Here is a 23,626-nt window from a genome sequence, read left to right as displayed (position 1 = left end):
CACTTCATCTATCTGATGAAGAGTAGGAAGTCTTGATGAGAGTCTATGAAAAAATGTGCTGCAACCCATCCATAGGAGTGACATATTTGATGGTTATCTTCTAAAAATGTAACAAGAAACAACTCCAGATTATTGAATCATTGTAGATTTACAGCCCAGCTTGTGGCGTAGTAAGTGCTTGCGTAGACATGCCTTCAGTCACCAATGACCAATTGGGTATTGCACAGAAATAAAAGTATACAGCAAGTATCTTAAGAGCCTGAAAGCAAGTATTTTGAGAGGCATTTCTAATATATCAGGTCCCTTTACTGACAACCTTGTGCACAGCTAAATGTACACAGTATTTCCCCCCTCTAATAAGAGGGGGCGTGAGGGGGCTAAAGGAGTTAGAACTATTTCTTCTGGAGTATAATAGTTATGTTAAATATTTATATGCCTCTGCCACTTTTGGCATCAGAACATCTTTTACTTTTTTTTATATCATAGAATACTAGAACTGTAAAAGACAGACCTCAAGAGGTCATCAAGTCCAGTCCCATGCACTCATGGCAGGGCAGGACCAACCACCATCTGCATCATCCCTGCTGACAGATATTAGTCTAACCTGCTTTTCAATATCTTCAATGAAACCTCCCTAGGCAATTTATTCCAGTGCTTAACCTCGCTGACAGTTAGGAAGTTTTTCCTAATGTCCAACCTAAATCTTCCATAATGCAGTTTAAAACCACTGCTTCTGGCCCTATCATCAGAGATTAAGGAGAATATTTTTTTCTCCCTCCTCTTTGCAACATCCTTTTAGGTGTTTGACAGCTGTTATATCCCCTCTCAGTCTTCTCTTTTCCCGTCATTTGTGGAAAAGCATTGGAGTGGAACTCATTTGTTTGCATTAAAAACTTAGAAGATATAAAAGGACACACACATTATGTCAAATCAACACATTTATTGTAGTTTGTAATCCACAAGTGCAAATCTAGCAACAAGTCAGTTTAGCAAATTACAACACACAGAAGGAAATGTAATGTAAATGCTAAGAACACCGACTAACTCAAAGAGCAGCAAAAAAGGCTTCAAGTAAAACCAAAACCCTTTTCTACCCCTAAAATAATACACCGCACTAATGTCAGGAATGTTTCTGAACATACAGCCAGCTCTTTTAGAATTAATAGCTTGCATTATTCAGTGTGCAAATGGCTGGTCCAACCTCCTTATCAACTGATGGTATTTTGGTTTCCAAATCAAATTCTTTCCATTTGCTTAAGGTTTAAAATATAGCGACTACCACAGTTTTAATGGGGTTACTGTTTTTTAATCTTAAAGCTGTAATACAAATACAAGTCCAATTTCAGTATATTGTAATGTACGTAATTCTATCTGAATCCAAATGGGGCAACATTATAGATAAACTTTTTAAAAAGTTTAACAAAACTCTTGAACAGATGACAAAAACTTTCAAGTCACCTATGCAATTTTAAAATTCATCTTAAAGTACTGAATATATATACTTTAGAGCTATGTATAAAATAGAAAAGTATTCCCATTAGGAAGATAATACAATGTAATTAAGAATTTTCTCTACCACTTTGTAGCCAAGGAACAAGCTTAACTTTTGCTTTACTTAAAAGCAAAATGTCGCTATAATTTTTTATCATGAGTTAATTACCAGTTTTAGCCCGAAAGAAAGATGGAAGCAATTTGCTGTGGGAAGTTAAATGGGAAGTTTATTTGGACTTCTTTTCTGTCGACAGTTCTTGATTCTTCTCTTTCTTTTGATATGAAACATACTGAGAATCTGTACCAAAGATTTTATCCCACCATGTGAAAGTTGAAGCATAGTTGCCAATAAAGTTCATGTGATGGAAATCATGAAAACGAGCCCCAGCATAGAAGGGTATTAAATGCAGGGGATTCAGAGGAATATCGTAGCCACTAGAGCAAAAAGAGAAAGCAAAATTAAAATGAATCCAAGTGCTGTTAACATTTTGCTTAGAAACAAATAATGCCAGTCACCACTTATTACTTCTTGGTTTTCAGTAGGCCAATAACCCTACCTAATATTGAAAATCAACTACAGTTAAAATTTGCTGAAATAGTTGAATGAAAAAAATTATTCCACAGAGAGATACCTTCTATAGGGCTATAGCACCAAAACAAGAGATGGTAGGATACCTATGGACTTGAAATGCTTAAGGATCTGTATTATCAGATGCCTTTATCTGTCTACTCCATTTCCAAATCAATGCTTAACTTAAAAGGCTGACCAAAAAATGAAACCCTCAACACCTAAAAAACATTAGCACAATTATAAATATAAAAGCAAGTCTTTTGTGTGGCATCTGAAGCATGCATAGTACAAGAACAGAACCATGTTAAATGTATCTAAAATATGAACATTTAAGAAATATTACAGCAAAGAAAGGAAAGAGACATTAAACCATTACTACATGTTCATATTTTGCAGGTACCAGAAAGCATCTTACACCATCTAGTGGCAAGATAGGAATACTATAGCAAAATCAAATGGAGGTACTCATCCCACGCCTCTGTTAGTATGAGCACTTCCGGAAAAATGTCCACTGACAGGTATGGTTTCTGTCTGCTGTTCACACTGAAGAGCACTACTTAGATTTAGTTTTAGCCACATTTATTTAGTTTGTTGTATCCATCAGTTCATAAGACATAACAGATTCCCCAAATTAAAGTCAAGTGAATCATGGGAAGTGTTAAAATTGATACCATGAAGCTATTAGAGCACTTAAGAATGGGTCACTGTTCTAACCTACAGTTTTTTATGCCATTCTTCATCTTTCAATTCCTCGCCCATAAATATGCTTCACCTTGAGATTGGATTAATTAAAAACAAGTAAAGTTACCCTTCAAAACTCACAGCAGGTTTAGATATGCAGACTTGCATTATGGAACATTACCTATATGCACTTTTTCTTGGTAGCTGACATAGGCCCCTATTTCCTATTTTTTAGTAATATTTTATGTTATATACGTAGCCAAATTATTTTCAAGTAAAAAATATATTCAGATTTTTATAATGATTGTAGAAATGACTTAGAATTATTTAAATTAAAAGTATAGTAGAAATTGATTTAAATGTTTTGGTTATTATTTTGTTTTTAGTTTTAAACTACATATTATAATAGTGAAAGAACGTAATATTTGCTTTTTCCTAAAATTTTATTTGTAACCCTTGTTCTTGTTATGTGTAACAGTAAAAAAACCATGTAAGAAATATGAGTAAAGACTACCATTAAACAAAAATATTACAAAAAAAATATCCAACCACCAACTAAAAGATGTAACAAAAGAAGTCAGATTGGTGACCCAGAACACGGAGGGAAAGCATGACTATTTTTCAACTGGGACAAAATATTCATAAACAAAAAAAAGAGCAAAAAAACCCCAACCAAAAATAATGAACTTTCATTAAAAAAAAAAAAAAAAAAAAAAAAAAAAAAAAAAAAAAAAAAAAAGTAAAACCCATTAATTCCAATTAAAAAAAAATATGACTGATTTCCCATAAGAGCTGGATTTGTCTTACTATTATCAGACTAGAACCTCAGTCTGGATGGACAGAACCTGGTTCCTCCCTTGCACTTAGCCTACTTGGCCTCCAGGCCAATGTAAACAACAGACTGGTAACTATACCATCAGTGGCAGGAGTGTTTGTGTATGTGCGTGTGTCAGTCTATGTAAGCATATGCTAATTGCTTTGCCATTTTATTCTCAATAAACATAGAATATTGCCTCCCCCCCCCATAAAGATCCTGTGTGCTTCTTATAAGCAAAAGATTTTTGGTGGAGAATTGCTAAAGGGGATAGCATGCTCTGTTATCTTGTTGAGAATCAATGAAAAAATAGCTTTGAGTACTAAAGGACTATACTGCAGTTTTTGGCATTGAAAGGGGCCATCATTAAGGTGTGCACATCCCCGATTGTGGAAGTCCCAGTAAGGGAGGAAGAGAATTAGATTTCTTTCCCTCCCCCAGTTGTAAAGTTGCTAGCACAAAGAGAGAAGGTGGAGAATTCGAATTCCCACTCTCTGCTCCTTCACTTGTTAAGGAAACAAGGACTTGTTTTAAAGGTATATACACCACATTGGTGGTAGCAGAGCTAAAGGAGAGAGATTTAGTAATCCACTCTCCGAACCAATCACTGGGAATAATTTAAAAGGTGGTATACCCTCACTTGTAACAGTGTATAGCCCAAAAGAAAGAAGCTAAGCGACCCTGTTCTCTCTTTCAAATAGCTTTTTAAGGGTACAATAAAAATAAGAAGGGATAAGAATTGCTCTACTAAATCCCAATAGGAGATTGGGGATATTAAAAAGTGTTCAAGCATAAGCCAACCTCTAAAAAGGGTCCTGGAGAAGAGAACGAAAAATTAGCCTTTGCAAGACAAGTCAACCCTTTTGAACATACTTTACAAAAAATTTTCCCTCGGACAGATCAAAGCACTAGCTGATGTCCATAAAATTTCAGATTTTGAAGATAAATTGGCCAAATATTTATTGGTATAAAGCAATCAACTCCAATGAAAAGATAGGCAGCTGCAGTCTGACTCTTAGGAAAAACCTGTAATGACATATTTTCAGGCTGGCTAGATGCAAAAATGAAAACAGTAAACTGCCTCATGACATCTGTCATAGAAGCAAAGAGGTGGAAATGCATGACTATCGGTACCCAGACTCAATTAAATTCCCTCAACGATAGAAACAGAAAGTTAAAACAACAGTCTCATATTTTATAAAAATGCATTAAAAAATTGAAAAAAGAATCAGATTTTACAGAGGATGGTCAAGAAGTTAACTTATGATCAACAGAGGCTCTTCCCTGCTCTAACCACTGCAAATCACTCTTTGAACATTTAAAACAAAAACTGGGATTCGCAAAAAGACAAATTTGCTGCAGTGACTTCGGGGGAAGGCATGACTGAAAATTCTAAGTGGTCAGTAACTAAAGTGTGTGTCTGTCTGTCTATATAAGCGTATGCTAACTGCTTTACCGTTGTATTCTCAAATGCAGTGTATTGCCTTTTCCCCTATAAAAATCTCATGCGCATCTTAAGCGTAACATTGGTTCCCTAAGATGCACCTTCTTTTATAGGCAAGCCTATTGACAGAAGTTTACATAGCCTAAGGTCCTTCCATTTTAGTAAAATAGAACCCCATTTATTCCGTGTTAGCAGGCGTTAGGTAATTTGTGTTCCGAATATCCAATATTCTCTCTCTATGCTCAAAGTAATGTGTGGGAGCTTGATTGGTGTCAGAGATTTACCTCTCAAACTGAGATCACAAAATGTGTAATCCTGCCACCAAACTCACAAGCTGTGTTTCTAGTAAATGCTTGAAGTTGTTTTAGGGCATGTCCTATCCTCCCGCCTAAGGAGTTTTGCTACTAACATTGCCAAAACAGAACAACAATTAGCCATTTATCCTATTCAAAATAATAACTAAGATACTGAAATAACAGAAACACCACAATCCTTCTTTGTTGATCTATACTACATGTGGGCTTCTATTTGTAGTGTGGTAAACAGCCTTCTAGTATCATATATACTAGCACAAAGATAGGCAGAAGAGCAAAGTACAGAAAAATAATTAACACACGGTACTTTACCTGTGTACATCAATGGTTTCCATTAAGCGACATATTACCCACGCCCACAAAAGAATCATATGGTTACAGAAAACAATAATGCCAATGAAAAAACCAGCTCCAAGGATAAGTGTTTCCAGAGGATGTGCATACTCTGCTTGCATCCCAAATGGAGACTGGGAGGAAAAAGAGGAAAACAAAACATATAAACACAGTAAGCCCTTTTCTGTAGTATGTCAAGTACTCAAGAATCAGGCCAATAGAGAGAACAGTGTAAATGAACAGGGTTCTCAAGAGACTGGAGTTTAACTCCTAGTTCACCCACTGGCTCTAAGATACTTGCCCAAGAGGGCACATGATCATGAGCTTAAGTTCCCCAGGAGTATTTCCTGACATCAGTGGAAGGACAAAAGCAATTAATTATTCTGAGTCACTCCAGCATTATGCTGATGACAGCTTTGCAAATAAAGAAAGCTTGTAACTTCTGCTTACTAACTGCAAATGACAGAACACATTTCCTCATTTAGCTATTCATTATCAACCTTCCCAAACCTAAAACATGTAGTAAATCAAATGATCTCAGAGCAATTACAACAAGTTTTTAGAAAAAAAGAAAAAACTTGTAATTTTTAAGTTCCTGCCACAACATAGGAACACGTGCTTGAATGGATATAAATTCATATCTATTATCAGTGCTTCAGCTTGTAATGTTAATAACATTATTCATAATGTATTGCTATATCAAAACTGTAATTTGAAAACTGCCAAACAGAACCTATAATGTAAAAATCAAACAATTCTCAAGAGGAAGAATATGAGAGACTCTCCTTTTTGTCCCTTAGGGCCAATGAGATGTAAAGTGGGGGAGCATAAAGAAGTGAAACAGCAATCAGATGATCTTACCCACAGGTAAGATAGCCATGGTCTACATGTAATTTAGTGGGTCATACATGTCACATATTAGATATCAGCAATATAATTGTTGACTTAGTGCAGTTAATAAGACCTCTGCATAAACTTTTTGGAAATAAGGACTGCAGACAGAGCCTTTCTGGCTCATTAGATATTCTGTTTAGTTTCTGGACTTTCCAGGTTTTGGTACAGTAGACCTGCCACATATAATAAGGATAAAAATAGCAAAGACCCGGAAGTCCTTCTGAAATAAGATTAATAGCTGTGTTATTGCTAATAGAGCAGATAAACATGTTATATGATCTATTGTTTATAATCTATTGATGCATTTGACCAAGTGTTACCTCCCACGAAAGATCATGTCCAAATAACCCTGTTAGTCTTTGAGTTACCATAGGACTCCGCATTGATTTACAAATACAGACCAACACATCTGCCCCTCTGGGTATGCCTACACTTGCCCCCTATTTCGAAATAGGGATGCAAATGAAGACATTTGAAATTGCAAATTAAGCAATTTAAATATCCCATGCTTCATTTGCATATTTGCATTCTGGCACTATTTCGAAATAACAGATGCTGTTAAGATATGAATATTTTGAAAGACAACCCTTCTCTCGAAATAATCCTTATTCCTCGTACAAAGAGGTTTACCAGTTATTTCAAGAGAAGGGCTCTCTCTAAAAATAACGTGTCTACACAGTGCATTTTATTTTGAAATAATGCCATAATGCGATTATGCAAATGAAGTGTGGGATATTTAAATCCCGGCTTCATTTGCAATTTCAAATGTCTTCATTTGCATCCCTATTTCGAAATAGGGTGCAAATGTAGACATACCCTCTGAGAATAATGCATTGTATAATTCATAATTTCTTATTTGATCAAAAATTATTATACAAGCAGCCAGAAGGGGGAGTTGAAAGTAGAATGCCATATTGGATATATAAAAAAGGTAAAACACATTGAGATTTAGCTGTTTGCCTTTGTTTATGTTAGTGTACATGCAGCCTATTAATTGGTCATTAACCCCCAAATGATCACTGGGTGGTTGCATTCTGTACCTCTGCTAAAATAAATCTGTTCCTTGAATCTGAACCTGGAGTTTGAAAGTGGTTATTGTCTGCTACACTAAGGTGGTGGTGTTGCTTTGCTAGGTTCACAAGGTATCCTGTGGACTTGGTTGGTGGTCCTGAAGCATCGTTACAAAATGAGAATGATATACAAAATATCCTAATTCATCACATTTAAGTTTAAGAAATAGAATATTTGAAACAGTTTTCAAGAAGAACACTCTCAACTTGAATTTTTTAAGACTACTTCTGGAATTTCAACTAGTACGTCCTGGTTTTTTTTATTCATTAGAGTATATAGTTTTTTTTGCTGCCATGCTATTGTTTATTAGACGGATCTTTTCAGGATTATACAAGATAAGCAATTGAAGTAACTATATTTAGAAACTTATTTGCCCATGTTGTAGAGCAGGCTTTTTCTGACCATGGCCTTCGCGTATAGCCCATCCTGCCACACAGGGCCCCTCACAGAAAACCCAGACCGTGAGATACTCCGAGGAGCCTGGGAAGCACAATGCAGCTTTTTGTGAATGAAATTTAACCTTGTAGGCATCATAGATCAGGGAGAGGAGCATAAATAGATAGAACACAGCTGCAAGAGATAGTTAAGACTCTCTTGACTGGTCCTTGAAGGTAGGGAGGTAGGCATAGGGAGATAAGACGCAACTGCCATGCACACTGACCATGCCCCATCTGGTCCTGTCCATGAGGGGATCACGCATGCATCACGAAAACTCCTATAGGGCAGTATTGTCATACTACCTCATTACTAGCCTATCAGACCCTGCCAACTGAAGACCATAGTATGGCATTAGACATCGAATTTTTGTATAAGAGACCCTCAACCCCTTTGTTTGATGGAGGTTCTGAGTGTTGGGGGCACGTGTCTTTTTTGCCCGGCTGAAGGATTGATCACCCTGAGGCTGCCACCCCACCCTTCGAGTCAAAGATAGGGGTGCGCGAGTCCTGCGTATGCTCCGAGTTCTAGTGTGTCTCTGTACTGTTATCGTTGCTGGATTTGTAAGTATTGCTTAAATATATTAGTTATTGGTTTAGTTAACAGTTGAATCATGTTAATTTCACTGTGTAATTCTGTAAAGTGTAACTGAGTTCTATTAACCACACTGTGTAAATTGTATAATCTTGTGTTGTGTAGTGGTGTTGTATTTAGGCTAAGTATAAGCGTTAGAAATAGTAACCCAGGAGTTAAGTTGTAGAGGTAGATTAATAACTAACTCCACCAGCTGCCTAAAATAACCATAGAGGGGCTGGCTGTGGACAAAGTTTTTATTATCATTATATTGGCTTTGTTTTTTGTTGTTGTTTTTTTTGCTTGCCTGCTGCGCTGCCTTAAGAGAATTAGAAACAGTGATTTGGTATAGTGGAATTGTAATCAAAGAAGTTTGTAATTAGTTAAGTATAGCTAAGTTTAGGTTTTTCCACCCTGTATAAGCATTAGGTAATTGCTTGTTTTTTAAAATTATTTGAAAGTTATTTGGTTTTGATAAAAGAATCATTCCATTTAATAAAAAAATCATTTGTTTCACCATCATCCAGTAGTTTTCACTGGGTAGTCAGCTTTAACTCTTGAGGCTCCCACCACATCACTGAACCAAGGTATAACAGCCCAAACCAACTTTGCGGCTATAATAATCTTAGCTGAAAATTTATAAACATCTTTGAGTACAGTAAAGATTCTTACATAGTAATTATAAAAATTATAATTGTATTTACATGTATAGTACGTTAAAAATCTAACTAACATGACTGTTAAATTGACAGTGTGCCATTAAATACAATAAATGATTAATCAAGTAAAATTGTAATCAGACTGTCAGATGATATAATACTGGTCCCAAAGGGTATGTCTAGACTACAGAGTTTTGTCGACAAAAGTGGACTTTTGTCGACAAAACTATACCTGCGTCCACACTACCGCTGAGTTCTGTCGACATAACGTCGACAGAACTCAGCAGTTTTGTCGACGCTGGTAAACCTCATTTTACGAGGCATAACACCTTCTGTCGACAGAGTTTCTGTCGACAGAAGGTGTTATTGAATGGAAACTGTCCTTTGCGTCCAGACTACCATGGTCAACAAAAGCAGCTTGCTTTGTCGACAGAACTCAATGTAGTCTGGACGCTCTTTGTCGACAGAAGTTTTGTCGACAGTATCTGTCGACAAAACTTCTGTCGACAGAAGCCTGTAGTCTAGATGTACCCAAAATGTGGTTGCCTTTGAGTGAAAGGAAGAGAAGAGAGTTGCTGCTCGACACTTTCTTTTATATTTATGATATTTGAGTTAATTTCTAAGTTGTTTAAACCACTGCTAAGAGCTATGAAGATAGTTACAAATACTGGGGTAATTAATGTAAACATATTTTGTAAGGACACATGTAGACTACTCGAGGCTTCTGAAAGATGATACACAAATTAGGCATGAGTTTGCACATCTTCCTCCAATACCTTTTTCAGAACAGCTTTTTTTTTTTTTTTTTTTTTTTGAGGGGGAGGGGGAAAGAGAGGGATGACAAAACAGTCTACATGGGGTTTTTCATGCAAAAGCCTCCTTTTTTGAAAGAACCCTGTAAACCTCATTTTTTGAGGAATAAGGGTTCTTTCAAAAAAAGGAGTTTTTGTGTAAAAACTCCAGTCCAGACTGCTTTAATAAAAATTAAAAAAAACCAAAACCCCCAAACAAACAAAAAAAACCCAAAAAAACCCACCTCTTCCAAAAAAACGGATCAGAAGAAAATATACATATTCGTGCCTAATTTGCATGTCTTTTCAGAAGCCATGAGTAGTCTAGGTGTTGTAGCCTTAGATTGGCAGTTCTCCCTGTTTCTAAAAGGGCATAAAGACTATTTGTTTTAAATAAATAAATAGATTATATTAAACACATAGATTGAAATTAAGTAGTACATACTATGAACTCATGATGAACTTTATGGATGTACTTGTATATTCTCTTGTGATGCAAGAGTCTATGCAGAAAATAGTGCCAGGCATCCTCAATCACTGCACATCCAAAACATTGGGCAAGTAGTATGTACCTTTAAAAATAAAAATATTTTTAGTTATAGCAAGATTGAAACATATGAAAGAAGCAGTCGATTTCTTTGCCAAAATGTCAAATCCAGAAGCTTTTAATAAGGAACACACCATTCTTTCACCACTGCAGGGAATACACGTTTAACTTTCACGTAGTTTTAATACCCAGATAGCAGCATGCTATCCACAGATGCATCCACAATGCACATTAAACAGCTCTTTCATTGATCTACTGGTACCAAATACCACTGAGTAATACATATTGTACAGAAGTCATTGCTAACAAAACATAGTATTATATAGGGACAATTTTAAGTACTATTAATTGGTATCTGTATGCAGCTCAATGGAAGAGCAATACAGCAAGCTTATTAGTTTTGCCCTTAATGCACACTCACTGGCTCTCACACACACGTACAATATATATAGTAAGAGCTAAAAGTAGCATTAACTGTAGAAAGGAGACAACTTCATACCCTGTAAGAAACTGGCAATGTTGATGGTTACAAATTGTAATTTCATATTATATATTACAATATGCAATATTTCTCCTGACACTGAAACTAGGAAAATAAGTACTTAAACAACATAAGAGTTCAGATTTTAAGATGCATCAGTTTGTAGTCAGAAGGGCTACATTCACACTGCAGGATATTGCAGATATCCCAAAATAGCTATCCTGCATCTTAACAGAAATGCTGTTACTTCGAAATATAATGGGCTCGCTACTCCAATGTCCCTGTAAATCTTGAGGAGTGACGGACATTTCAGAATAGCAGGTTATTTTGAAATTTATTAAATAAACTATTTCAAAATAGGATATGCAATTTGGTAACTCAAACTGCGTCCGACCTATGGTGCAGTGTATATACACCCTACGCATGCACTTCATGTTATATCTGGAGATGAAACCGGTGGCTCAAAAACTAGGGATGTTCAAGTGCAAACAACTAACTGTTGTTTGGACAGAGTCAATTACACTCAGCAAAGCCTCCTCCCGTGGAGCCCGGCCGGCAGAGGCTGCCTACTCAGTTCCCAAGGTCGCTGCTGCAGTATACGGCTAAGCTTTATACTCCAGAGCCCACAGCGTGGGTAACCATGGGTGCATCTACACAGCACCCTAAACTCGAAATAAGATACACAATTTGTGCTACATAAACTGTGTATCTTATTTCAAAATAGTTTATTTTGAAATTTGGCACATGTACACAGCAAGGTTTAACAGGATGATGAAACAGCATGCCGTTATTTCAAAAAATATTTCGAAATAATGGGAGGCTTTCAGGATAAATAGCTATGCAGTATAGATATACCCCATGTTACCACTAAGATTTTCAGTGGCTACAAGCTTACCCTATTGCACTATTTTAAACACATCACTATCGAAAGTGATATCACTATCACTATTGATTCTTGCATATACAAGAGTGCACCACAGAGGGTCTATTAACTTCCAGCCACATTATCTCGGTCTGGATTTAGCAGAAACAACAAGGAGTCTGGTGGCACCTTAAGGCTAACAATTTTATTAGTGCATAAGCTTTGGTGAGATGCAACTCACTTCATCAGATGCATGTAGTGAAAGTCAGAGGAGAAACGGATGGCAATGCCATCTTGAAGCAAAACAACTTCAAAAACAGGCTGCTATGTGTTGCCTGGGAAAGGATAATCAGGGTCATTACTTTGCAAAATGGAGTCTTTCAGATTCCATCTTGTTTTCTTTCTTCTTCTTTTACCCTTCATTTCCCGCCAAAACCTTAAGTGCACACTGCCCTATACCATGTGCACCCCTCCCCATAGCTATGACTCAGCTCAAAACTGCACTGGGCACTCAAATGAGCTGCACACCACCGCAAAATAGTGCACTCCTCCCTCTTGGAGCGTTGCACACAGCACCATTCTGTGCACTCAGCCCTTACCACCCTTTTCCCGCTTTGAAAGGTTTATCAGCCCTGACCAAAGGAAGGTTCGGGTTCGCCACTGTCCGTCTTTACTGAGGTTCGTCAGTCACTGTCTGCTGTTTAAAGTCCTGTCAGTGTTTGTCTGTTTCCCGTGGTGCTCCATTTTAGTTAATGGGTACGGGTATAAGGATTTTGGTTCGAGTTGTGGAAGAGAGCCTCGTGAGTGTGGGAACGCCCCACTTAAGGATTACTGGCTTCTGCCACATGGACTTGGACTTATTCATAACTATCCTTACCTGCTGGATTGGACTGGAAGTCGAAGGGCTACCAAGTACCAACCCCAGAGGGAATCTACCTTATCCACCAGAGGCGAGGGCCTATCTACCGGAGGACCGTTTAACTGGACCCCTTCCCCTGTCGGCGAGGGACGCCCTGCCGTCCTCCCCTAAGGCTTCCCATTAGCCGCGGGGTAGAAGGTCGCAGGCCTCAATCGCCGCCTCTGACATTGTAAAGTATAACCCCCCCCTTGTGTATTCAGGACTTTTCTATCTTCTTTCTCTTCCGGGATAGGGTGGGTTTATACTGTTGTTGTTGGTGTATGTTCTACTGTTCAAAATATATGGTTTGGCCCTCAACATTGGTCTCGCCTGATTTGTGGTTACCCAATCCAATGGTGACTAGATACGTAACACCAGGCCGAATCTGGCTTCTGTGGGGGAAGTGTGTGGGGGGGGGGGGAAGCCTGCCTTAGGCTTTGCTACAGGTTTTGGCTTCCACAGTAATTGATTACCTAAGTCCCCCAGGTAACATATGTGAAACTGCTGAGCTGGAATTCATATGCAAATTTGACACCATCAGGATTAGTCTGAGTAGGGCAGTGGTCTCCAACCTTTTTACACCCAAGATCACTTTTTAAAAGTCAGGGCAAGCCAAGATCTACCCCATCCTTTCCCCAAAACCCCACCCCTTCCTTGAGGCCCTGCCCTCTCCATTCCCCTCCTCTCCATCATTTGCTGTCCCCAGCCCTTATTCACTCTCACTGGGTTGAGACTGGAGGTGCAGGCTCTGGGGTGGGAATGAAAGATTTGGATGTGAGAAGGGGTGAAAGGTACAAGCACTGAGAAGGAATATGGATGCAGGAGGAGATGGAGAAGGGGATGCTGGCTCAGGGAGGGGGCTCCAGGATGGAGAGTGTGGAGGTGCTGAGCAAGCCACAGGCTTGTGGAGGTAGGGGTACAGGAGGTTGGGGTGTATGAGGGTCTCAGGGCAGGGATATTGGGAGTATGATGGGCTCAGGACACAGATTTGCAGTGTGTGGATGGAACAGGAGTGTTGTGGCAGAAGACTGGGGATGTGGGGGTACAGAAGTTTGGGGATAAGAGGCTCAGGGCAAAGGGTTCAGGTGTATGATGGGCTCATTGTTGGGATCTGAGGGGGGTGCAGGAGTGTTATGATGCTAGGGCCAGATGGAGGGTTTGACCCCAATTGGGGGGCTTGTTGGCCAGGCTTCATTTTCAAATAAAATACTATGTCCAACACAAAATATCTTGGCATTGTCTTTATTTATGTGAGGGGCAGGGAACCTGTTTTGGGTAAAGGACCACTGACCTACAGAAAAATCAGTCAGGGGTCACACAATGCAAAAAAAAAAAAAACCCCTCCAAAACCCCCCAAGCCTCACTGATGTGGCCCCAACTGAGAAACCTCACTCCCCTGGCACTCCAACCCCATGGAGGGAAGGGTAGGGTGGGATTGAGGTTTAAGACCGGATGCCAGATTAACTCTTCTGGGTCCAGGGTTAGTGGAATTTGTGGGCCCCTCTACACACTGAAGTGGGGCCAAAAATGAGGGATCCAGTATCCATGTCTGCCAATGAGTGGAATAGAGATGGAGGTGCAAAATCGGGGTGGAAGATAGGGTCCAGAATCAAACTGGGGGTAGGTGTCTGGCCAGGAGGGAAGGGGCAGGAGCAGAGTGCTGGATGGGGGTCTGGCCAGGGTGCTGCTAGAGGCCTGAGCAGGGGGCAGGAGCAGGGACAGATGGGCCGGTACCTGTGGATCTCTGGGTAGCGCACACACGCGCACACCCAGGGCACAGGGAAGGAAGAAAAAGTAAGAAAACACATGCAGGGTGTGTGGGGGGGGAAATCCCGCAGCTGCATGCCAGAGCTGGCTTCTCAGGAAACACACCTACTGCTCCTCCCCTCCCCACAACAGCATGTGCTTCCTGAGAAATCGGCTCTAGCATGCAACTGTGGACTTCTCACTCCTACTCCCCCATGCTACAGGAAGGCAGGCAGCATAGGGAAGGAATTCCTGCGGCTGCGTGCCAGAGCTAGCATCTCAACAAGCACACCCAGTATTGTGGGGAGGGGAGAAGCAGTGTGTGCTCCTGAGACACTGGATCTGGCAACTTTCCCCTCATCACACACTGCAGGAAGATGGCACCATCTCCATTTTCACAGGAGGTTATAGCGCCAGTGCAGGCTCCTTGTTGGGGGAGAGCCGCACCTCGGCGCTGCGGGGACCAACCCGGCAGCACCCCAGCTGCTCTGTCCCAGGTGTACCCAAGTCAGCTGCTGCTGAAACTGATCAGGAGCTGATTCCAGGAAGCCAGGGCAGAGCAGCTCTGCTTCGGGCTTCCTGGAGTCAGCCAATGATCAGTATCAGCGGCGGCTGAATCGGGGACAGCTGGGGTGCTGCCGGATTGGTCCCGCAGCCCCGAGGGGCAGCGCTACGGGACCTACCCGGCAGCACTCCAGCTGCTCTGCCCCCAGCTTCCCCAATTCAGCCGCTGGTCAGTTTCAGCAGCAGCTGAATCGGGGAAGCTGGGGGCAGAGCAGCTCCAATGGTCCGGCTGCCCGGAGCACTTCTGGGTTCCTGATGGTGCCGGACCATCAGGAGTGCCGGACCATCAGAGTTTTACTGTATCTATTCCTTTATCTTTCAGTTCATGCATCTGATAAAGTGAGCTGCAGCTCACAAAAGCTTCTGCCATAATAAAATAAACTTAAAAACAACTAATAATATGGTAGCACTTTAGCACCTTAAAGACTAACAAAACATGTAGATGGTATCATGAGCTTTTGTGGGCACAGCCCATTTCTGTGCCCACGAAAGCTCATGATACCATCTATAAGTTGTGTTAGTCTTTAAAAGTGCTACCAGACTATTTGTTGTTTTTTAAGTTTATCCTGTAGAAACTAAACTCAGCTACCCCTCTGAAGCATAATAAAATTGTTAGTCTGTAGAGTATCAGAGGGGTAGCTGTGTTAGTCTGGATCTGCAAAAGCAACAAGGAGTCCTGTGGCACCTTATAGACTAACAGATAGATGTATTGGAGCATAAGCTTTCGTGGGCAAAGACCTACTACGCCAGATGCATGTGCGTGCATGGCCACAGCACTCCTTGTCGCTTAGTCTGTAGAGTGTCACCAGAATCCTTGTTATTTTTGCTGAAACAGACAAACATGGCTACCTCCACAACCTGTTCCTGGATTTAGTTTTTCAACTCCTTCCCCTCCAGGAATTGAACAATGTTGCACACATTAGGCACAATATCAAATATAGGACACTAGACTGGTCCCATTGTTGCAACTGGATAAACTTCAGTGAGAAGGAGTAGGTCTATGAACCACACATTCATTCAAAGCAATCACATAACCGTGCAGCATACCAAGTCCCCAGGCAGCAGGGAACGTTGCACAGGTACTGTCATCTGTTCTTCCAACAGAAAGTTAAAACAGAAGTATATAAGCACAATATCAAAGGTTTCTACCTACCATTTTGGCATCCTTTCCCAGTCATAAGGGATATTGAAGTACTCTGTGAAATAGTAGGTACCACATATCAGGGGAAGCTGAATACAAAAGTGATTGAAGAGAAGTGTTCTTAAACACTTCCACTGCTTCTCCCATGTTTCTGGTTTATCCTAGGAAAAAGAAAGTTCTAATCATCAGTCCTAGTGTGCAATATTTCAGAAGTATCAAGTACAAAGAAGGGAATTCTCAAGATTTGACTTCAAGCTACTAAAGAGAAAAGGCTTGACTACGTTTCCTATTTTGCTAAGCTGTGCTTTATTAATACAGACATATAGCACTATAATGAACTATCTAGTCTTTAGATCCACACTGGTCTCTACTTGATAGTAGGGATGTTAGACAGCATTTAATTTAATAGTCATGTAGTGTAGCTGTTACACGACTATTTGATAGTCCCCAGAGGCCTATCAAAGGCAGCAGCACAGGTTGGCAGATGGAATCCTGTCTGCAAGAGGAGCCAGTGGGAGGTAGAGCAGTTTCTCTCCCGCAGGGAACTCAACCTCCCACACGGACAGGGGCTGCTGCCATGAAGCAGCCCGTCTGCAGCAAGCCCAGGCCCAACGCTGACAGAGGCTTTTCCGCAGCAGCCTCCCCTGCCCTCTCTCCACGGGGGGGGGGGGATGAGAGAAGAAGATAGCAGGCAGTGGGTGCCTGTCCTCTGCCTCTGTAGAAGTAGCAAGGGGAGGGCAGGTGGGTCCGCGAAGTCGGCACATGAGGCAGCAGCACAGAGGTTTGGGGAGCAAGCAAATCCGGTGTTCGTAGGGAGCTGGCTTAAGAGTTGGCTCCCCATGAGCACTGTCTCCTACCTCCTCCACTTGATGCTTTTGATACAGAGGGAGGACCACAGAGCGCGAGGATCGCAGGTGGGAGCCAATAGGTGCAGGGAGCCATCTTTCAAGTTGGCTCTCCACGAGTGCTGACAAATATTTTCCTTTACCCAATAGTAAGGGTCTGTGCTTTTGAGGAAAGTTTTGACCACCAAATATTTCCAAGTTGTTTCTGTGTTCCTAACAGCGACAACTGTAAAATCTTAGACAGTCAATTTATTACAGAAAACATACTGCGTATGTACCAGTAACACCTAATATATTATTGTAAGTTAGGATAAAGTGGATCCTTCATTGATTTTCACGCTTAGTAGTTTTAAATCAACTCATCATATTATGAAGAGGAGCAAACACACATAGTGATGTGTTAATACTGTAATGTGATCTTGAAAAAGCCTCAGTAAGAAGCAAAGGAGGACATACATAAAAATGACCAGAAAGTGGGGCTTCCCAGAATTCTTTTTACCTTTCTAAAAGAAAGAAAAACAATTCAGATCCTGTCTACTCTGAAAAATTATCACTGCCAGCACTAAAGAGCTGGCAGAATAACATCCGAGCTCCACACAAGTGAAAACTGACTGAGATGAACAGTGTCTTAAATAAATCTTCTTTCATTTTGTTGGCATTTATTTAACTCTATCACTACAATAACTTGGGGATAGGAGAAAAAAATTTATTTAAGAGCTGCAAAAGTTTCAAAACCATATGAAAGAGATCCCCAGTTTTGCTGGAAAATAGCAATGTTAGCGTGTACCTGTTTTTACCATTATCCAATAAACCTGGGTTTATCAGTTAATCCTAAATGTTACATGCATCCCCCACTTGCTGCCTCTCTATCAGAGGCAGTAAGAGAGGAGGGGCAAGTGGGAGTAGATACATGCAGGGAGCCAGCTTTCGAGCCAGCTCCCTGCAAGTACCAGCGCCTGCTGAGCTGTCAGTCCCACCCCACCCCCAGCACCCGTGGGGATGGAGAAGTAGGCAGGAGCTGGCTGCCCACACCCATCTCCCACAGAGGCAGCAGTGCAGGAGGGAAAGGGGGAAGATGGAGCCAATGCTGGGGAAGGGGAAAATCAACTTAAAAGCCAGCTTCCCATGAGCACTGGCTCTGTGGAGCTGTCTTCCCGCCCCTCTGCGCTGCTGCCTCTGATGGAGGGGCAGCAGTGTGGAGAGTGAAGGGAGTAGGCAGGAGCTGGTACATGCAAGAATTTTCAGTGGTTACACATTTAGATTCAAGGGGACAGGTGAAAACCAGTGCTCCCAGGGAGCCAGCTTTTAATCATCGGCTCCTGGCCCACACTGCTGCCTATCAGAGGCCCCAGCCTCTCTGGCCCTGGAGCACAGGGTGGGTGGGCACACTGCCCCATATCCCCAGCCACGACACAGCTGAAGCCCAGGGGCAGTGACACTCTGCCTGCCAGAAGCAGTGAAAATCAATTCACACTTCTGTGGCATGTTTGGGTAATGCTGACTGCTATTTTGGCTCCTGAACCACTGAGGTCTGATATATTACTTAGCTAAGAGCCCAAATCTTTCACACAAGAAGATGTAGCCTCTATTCCAATCTATGTAATGGAACAGTGTCAGAAAAAGCTTTGCTGCAAAGCTGTCCTTTGCATTTACTCTGGGAGCAATGGATCCCTTCCCCTCTCAAAGATGAAAGAGTTCTTTCACCAAACCTAGTAACTTATACCTTTATATAGGTGGAAGTGAGAGGTGTGAACCTCCCATAAAATATATAGACAAGCATATCAAGAACTTATGGGTCTGCAGTTGAAGATTCCTGACAATTGGTCAAATACAAAGTTAGACTATCATACAATGTTTACAAAAAACAAAGCAACTAAAAATCCACGAGTCTTTGTCTTACCTGCTGAATTTTATACTTTTGCATACAAGGTATAAACTGAAATAAAAATCCAGGTAAACAGAGCAAAAAGTATGCAAGTTCATGAACTAGAAGTGATCCCCAGGTTGCAATCTGGAACGTGGTGTAATTGTCCAGCATATAGTTCCAAGCATTTTTAAATGGTTGCTGCAGTGGATTGTCAGGCAAGAAAGAGTCGATGTATTCCACAGCCAGGTAAGCCGAGTTCAGGATGTCAACACTATCATTGCCTGCCATTGTTCAAATATAAAACTTCACACTTGCAGTTTCTCTGCAGAATTCTTGAAACTGCCTATACATATTAAAAGGTAAAACTGAATCAGTTACTGGCAAGTTAATGCTATTCAAACAGCCACCTACTTAAACCTTAAATAAAAATGGTTAAGTTTGAGGATTAAAAAGAACAATGAAAAAGTACATTATACTTTAGAAAATGCACAAAACGGGGACATAAACAGAATCAACAGGTCTAATCCTGCTGTTAATCTAAAATCAGATCGAGCAGAGGACTACAGGATAAATCCAAACAGGGGAGTGAGGGCAAGCAGGGCCACAGGATCTCCCCAAAAATGTGCAGGGTCACAGAGCTCCTCCAGCCATTCCCAAAATTGGTCACATTTAATTCCCACACACCCCCTTGGATCCAAATGTTTCTAATAACCAGTCTGGGTTGCAATCCAGTTCAGAAAATCTGTACGTAAACTTCTATCATCAGAAACTCTTAATTTGTTTAGATGTATAACACTGAGCAAAGAGGCTTCTTTTCAAATATTGAGTAAAGCAAATCTGATTATTTCAGCCTTAAACAATTCCTCTAAGTCAATGATTCTCCAACTGCGGTCCACAGACCACCTGCTTGAGCTCAACCCCTGCTTCCCTCTCCCCGCAGCAAGGAGCCCGCGTTGGTGCTCCAGCCTCATGCCTATCCTCACAAGGTTGGAGCACCAGCCCCAGCCTCCCTAATAGGTGGGAGGCGCCCCAAGCCTCCCTACAAGATCTGGCATGTGGGAAAGAAGCAGAGCCAGAAGCAGCTTCACATGCTGCCACTCCCCCTACCCAGGCTGGTGGAACAGCAGCTTACAGACTGCTGCATAAAGACTTTCCCCACTACTCCCAGTGGCTGGAGTTGTGGCCAATGGGAGCAGCAGCAAGCTGTGCCTGGGAGCAGTGTTGGGGCATGAAAGCAGGTAAGTGCACCCTCTCCTCTGGCCAAACACCCTACCCCAAGCCTGTTCCTGCACCCTTACCCCTCCTAAGACACACTACCCCCACCCTGCTACTGAACTCTCCCTTGCTTCTGCACCCTCCCCATTGGCCAGACAACAGAGGAGTAAATCTGGCCCACAGGAAATCCTGAACCTCAGTCCTCCTTGCCCCTCTACTTCGACCCAAGGAGCTGGAGTGCTAGAGAAGTGAGGCGTTTCATTTGGGGATGCCAGATCAGTGAGGATTTGGGTTTTTGAAGGGGTTTTTTTGCTTTTCACTTGTGTGGTCCCCAACTGATTTTTTTGTGTGTCAGTGGCCCCTGATCCAAAAAAGGTTCTCCCACCCCTGCCATAAAGAAAGAAAACATTGAAACCTTCTGTGTTGGACATAAATTAATATTTTACTTCATTTAAAATGAAGTTTGATAAACTAACATGAGAAAGTTAAAGAGCTTAATCTGTTTGATAATTTAATATTTCCTTTCTTTAATGGTTAAATTAAACTGTTCTCCCTAGCTGTAGCACTAGCAAAATGGCTCAGGCATAAATATGTGATTAACGGCAAGTTTCCATTAGCTACTGGTGGTACACAGAAAAGTTTTTATTGAGCCAGCTGTGCCATGGGCCAAAACATTTGAGAACCACTTTTCTAAGTAAACATCCTGGCTACATCTACATTGGCATGATTTTGCGCAAAAGTAACTGCTTTTGCGCAAAAACATGCTGCCTGTCTATACTGGCGGGGAGTTCTTGCACAAGAACACTGACGTTGTAATGTGTGAAATCAGTGCTTCTTGCACAAGAACTATGATGCTCCTGCTCAGGAATAAGCCCTCTTGCGCAACTTTTCTTGCATAAGAGGCCAGTGTAGACAGGCAACATGAATTTCTTGCACAAGAAAGCCCGATGGCTAAAATGGCCATCAGAGCTTTCTTGCCCAAGAGAGCGTCCACACTGGCACAGATGCTTTTGCACAAAAGCACATCTCTTGTGCAAAAGCACATGCCAGTGTAGACACTCTCTTGAGCAAATACTTTAAAAAGTATTTGTGCAAGATCATGCCAATGTAGACGCAGCCCCTGCTAAATAAAATGCAGTAAGGTTAGCTGATATAAAAAATGTTCAATATACTAAAAGTAGAACTTTTTGTGACTAAATAGCAAAGAATTTCTTCAGACTATTCAATAGAGTTGCTCAACAACCTTCCATCAAGTTACTATTTTTTGGGGGGGAAAAAGGAGTTTGGATTAAATACGCATTTCCACAGAATACACCATAGAAAACACCGGGATCCTTCAAAAGTTTTTAATTTTATTGGAAATCCTTCCCCTCCTCATTCTTGGCCAAACATTTGTTAGTCAAAATTTGCACTTTAAACTTAAAAAAAAAAAACCCGAAGATCTCTATCCAACTGTAACACTGGGTAAACACTGCTCAAGTTTAAGCATTGAAACTAATGGAAAATTGACATGCTTGAACCTTTTAACTATTTTTACTCCTAAACACAAAGATCTTATGCATTACAGCAAACCCACTGTATTTCCACACAACAGAACAAAATGTTTCAAATAGCAACATTACTTACCTAGTAGATGCCAAGCAACTGTACACTTTAGAACCTACCAGCAAGACAACCCTTATGTTAAGACAGGATGCACTCACTATATCCCAAAACAGAATTTCTTTTCTCTTGTAGTTAAAGGGAACAGTTCAGTGCAAATCCTCAAACCTCAGTGTTTCATAAAGTGCTACCAGACCATTTGTTGTTTAAGTTTATCCCATACAGACTAACTCAGCTACCCCCTGAAGCTTCTGAACAGTTACCCAAATGAGCAGCCACCACAGCGAGTATTCATCTGAAGTACGATTTGAATATCTAGTCCTACGGAAATATTAATAGATATTAGTCTCCCCACACAATAGTTTTCTCCGTTACATTTTCGGTTAGCTACATGGCAAAAACACCCTAATTCCCAATTAAAGTCACAGTGTTTTGACATGATCGCTTGAAAGACCTTTGCAGTGGGGGAGCCTCACCCGGAGCGGGGCTGGTTCGGGGGTTACTTGTAAGGATGCTGCTCGCTCGCTCGCTCGCTCCCCCCTTGTGGCGCGGCTCCGCTCGGGCTGACTGCCGCGGGAAGTGGCTCTGGCACTGGCCATCTGACTCTTGTCGGACTAATTCAAATCGCTGCGGGGGAAGAGCAGCGCCCCCGGCCTCCGACCAGCCCCGGGAGAGGGAAACCCAGCAGCGCAACGCCGAGACCCCTGGCCGCCCCCGGCACGGGGCAGCGCGCGCTCGGCCCCGGGCTCACCTGTACCGCGCCAGCACCCGTCCCTCGCTCACCCCAGCCAGCCTCTCCTCGCCCATCAACAACCACAACACCAGCACCAGAAGTGCTCGCGTCTATTGGCTGCGCAAGACCTCTGCGCCGCTTTGATTGGCTGCCGGGCAGGAGCCGGGGCCCGTCAGGCGTGGGGCCGCTGGGGGGACAAAGCGGTCCCACCACACGATGATTGGCCGAAGGGATGGAGTGAGCATAGTGAGATCTCCGAGCGCAACCAATGAGAACGAGGGTACCCCGATGACGGCGAAGACGCCATCGGCAGGAGACGCGCGCCGGCTGGGGAGGGCAGAAGGGGCGGTTAGGGTGCAGCGTTACTTTCTCCCGCGAGCGCGCGTGCGGGGCGCAGCTTCAGCCCTGGCTGGCTGCTCCCAGCGCGCGGAGGCGGAGGAGACCGGGCGTTTGCGCGGGGCTGCGAGCGGTGCCCAAAAGTAACAGCCCCCGCTGCTGTCAGTTTGGGAGAACGGCCTCCCGCCCGCCCGCCCGGCAAAACCTTCCCGCGCGCTGGCCGGGCCGGCGGAAGAGGAGTCGCTGCTGCCAGGTGCGGGTGGCGGCAGCCTGGCGCAGGCGCGGCTTCGCGCAGGTGACTTGCCCTACTTCGGGCCTATGCGTAAAGTATGTGGGGCGCGGGGGCGTAGTGGGTGGCGCGGCCGTGCCTGCAGGCTGCGAGTTCGCAGCTGCTGTGGCGCCTGGGGGCTTACCAAAGGAAATCTGGTTCAATCCCTGTCTGCTTCTCCCCTACTATTCCTAATTCCAACGCATTTCCAGCAGGGTAGTGGCAGGGGGCTGCTCCCAGGCTGTCCAGCCCTTTCCACGTGGAGCAACGGAAAGGGGAGACCTATCCCTACCATGTGCTAATGCTGCTGAGTCGACACAGGATGGGCTTTAGCCTGATATTTTGTCCCTTTCTCGCTGCTAGCTTTTGATGTAAGCCTGGCCTCTTCCACATTTCTGACAAGGAAAGTTAACCCTGTTCTCAGGATCTTAGGACTTGGATTTTTTGCTG

At 42.3% G+C, this 23,626-nt stretch overlaps 1 protein-coding gene across 3 annotated transcripts; it reads right to left on the bottom strand.

The window, feature by feature from the left end:
* Positions 1–920: 920 nt before the first annotated feature.
* MSMO1 (methylsterol monooxygenase 1) lies at positions 921–22,760 on the bottom strand. Of its 3 annotated transcripts, none has more exons than XM_006111706.4 (6): positions 22,623–22,760; positions 19,056–19,365; positions 16,323–16,471; positions 10,517–10,643; positions 5,628–5,782; positions 921–1,926 (listed from the first exon to the last, which is right to left on the bottom strand). In XM_006111706.4, exons 2-6 carry the CDS (start codon positions 19,308–19,310, stop codon positions 1,719–1,721), a joined length of 894 nt encoding a protein of 297 aa, XP_006111768.1. In that variant the 5' UTR covers positions 19,311–19,365; positions 22,623–22,760; the 3' UTR covers positions 921–1,718. The 3 variants fall into 3 exon arrangements, with proteins under 3 accessions (XP_006111768.1, XP_006111765.1, XP_006111766.1); XM_006111703.4 differs by having other exon boundaries at positions 22,591–22,737; XM_006111704.3 differs by lacking the exon at positions 22,623–22,760 and adding an exon at positions 22,316–22,561.
* Positions 22,761–23,626: the final 866 nt, after the last annotated feature.

Source organism: Pelodiscus sinensis, chromosome 5 (assembly GCF_049634645.1).
Source record: "Pelodiscus sinensis isolate JC-2024 chromosome 5, ASM4963464v1, whole genome shotgun sequence".
NCBI lineage: Eukaryota > Metazoa > Chordata > Testudines > Trionychidae > Pelodiscus > Pelodiscus sinensis.
This window is presented reverse-complemented; position numbering and strand designations above follow the sequence as displayed.

Excerpts from the sequence above, each read along its gene's own strand:
- MSMO1 (XM_006111706.4), bottom strand. The coding sequence starts at position 19,310 with ATGGCAGGCAATGATAGTGTTGACATCCTGAACTCGGCTTACCTGGCT. Across the intron at positions 10,644-16,322 it reads TGGGAAAGGATGCCAAAATG|GTACATACTACTTGCCCAAT; the intron begins GTAGGTAGAAAC and ends TTATTTTTAAAG. Across the intron at positions 5,783-10,516 it reads AAGTTCATCATGAGTTCATA|TCTCCATTTGGGATGCAAGC; the intron begins GTATGTACTACT and ends TTTTCCTCCCAG.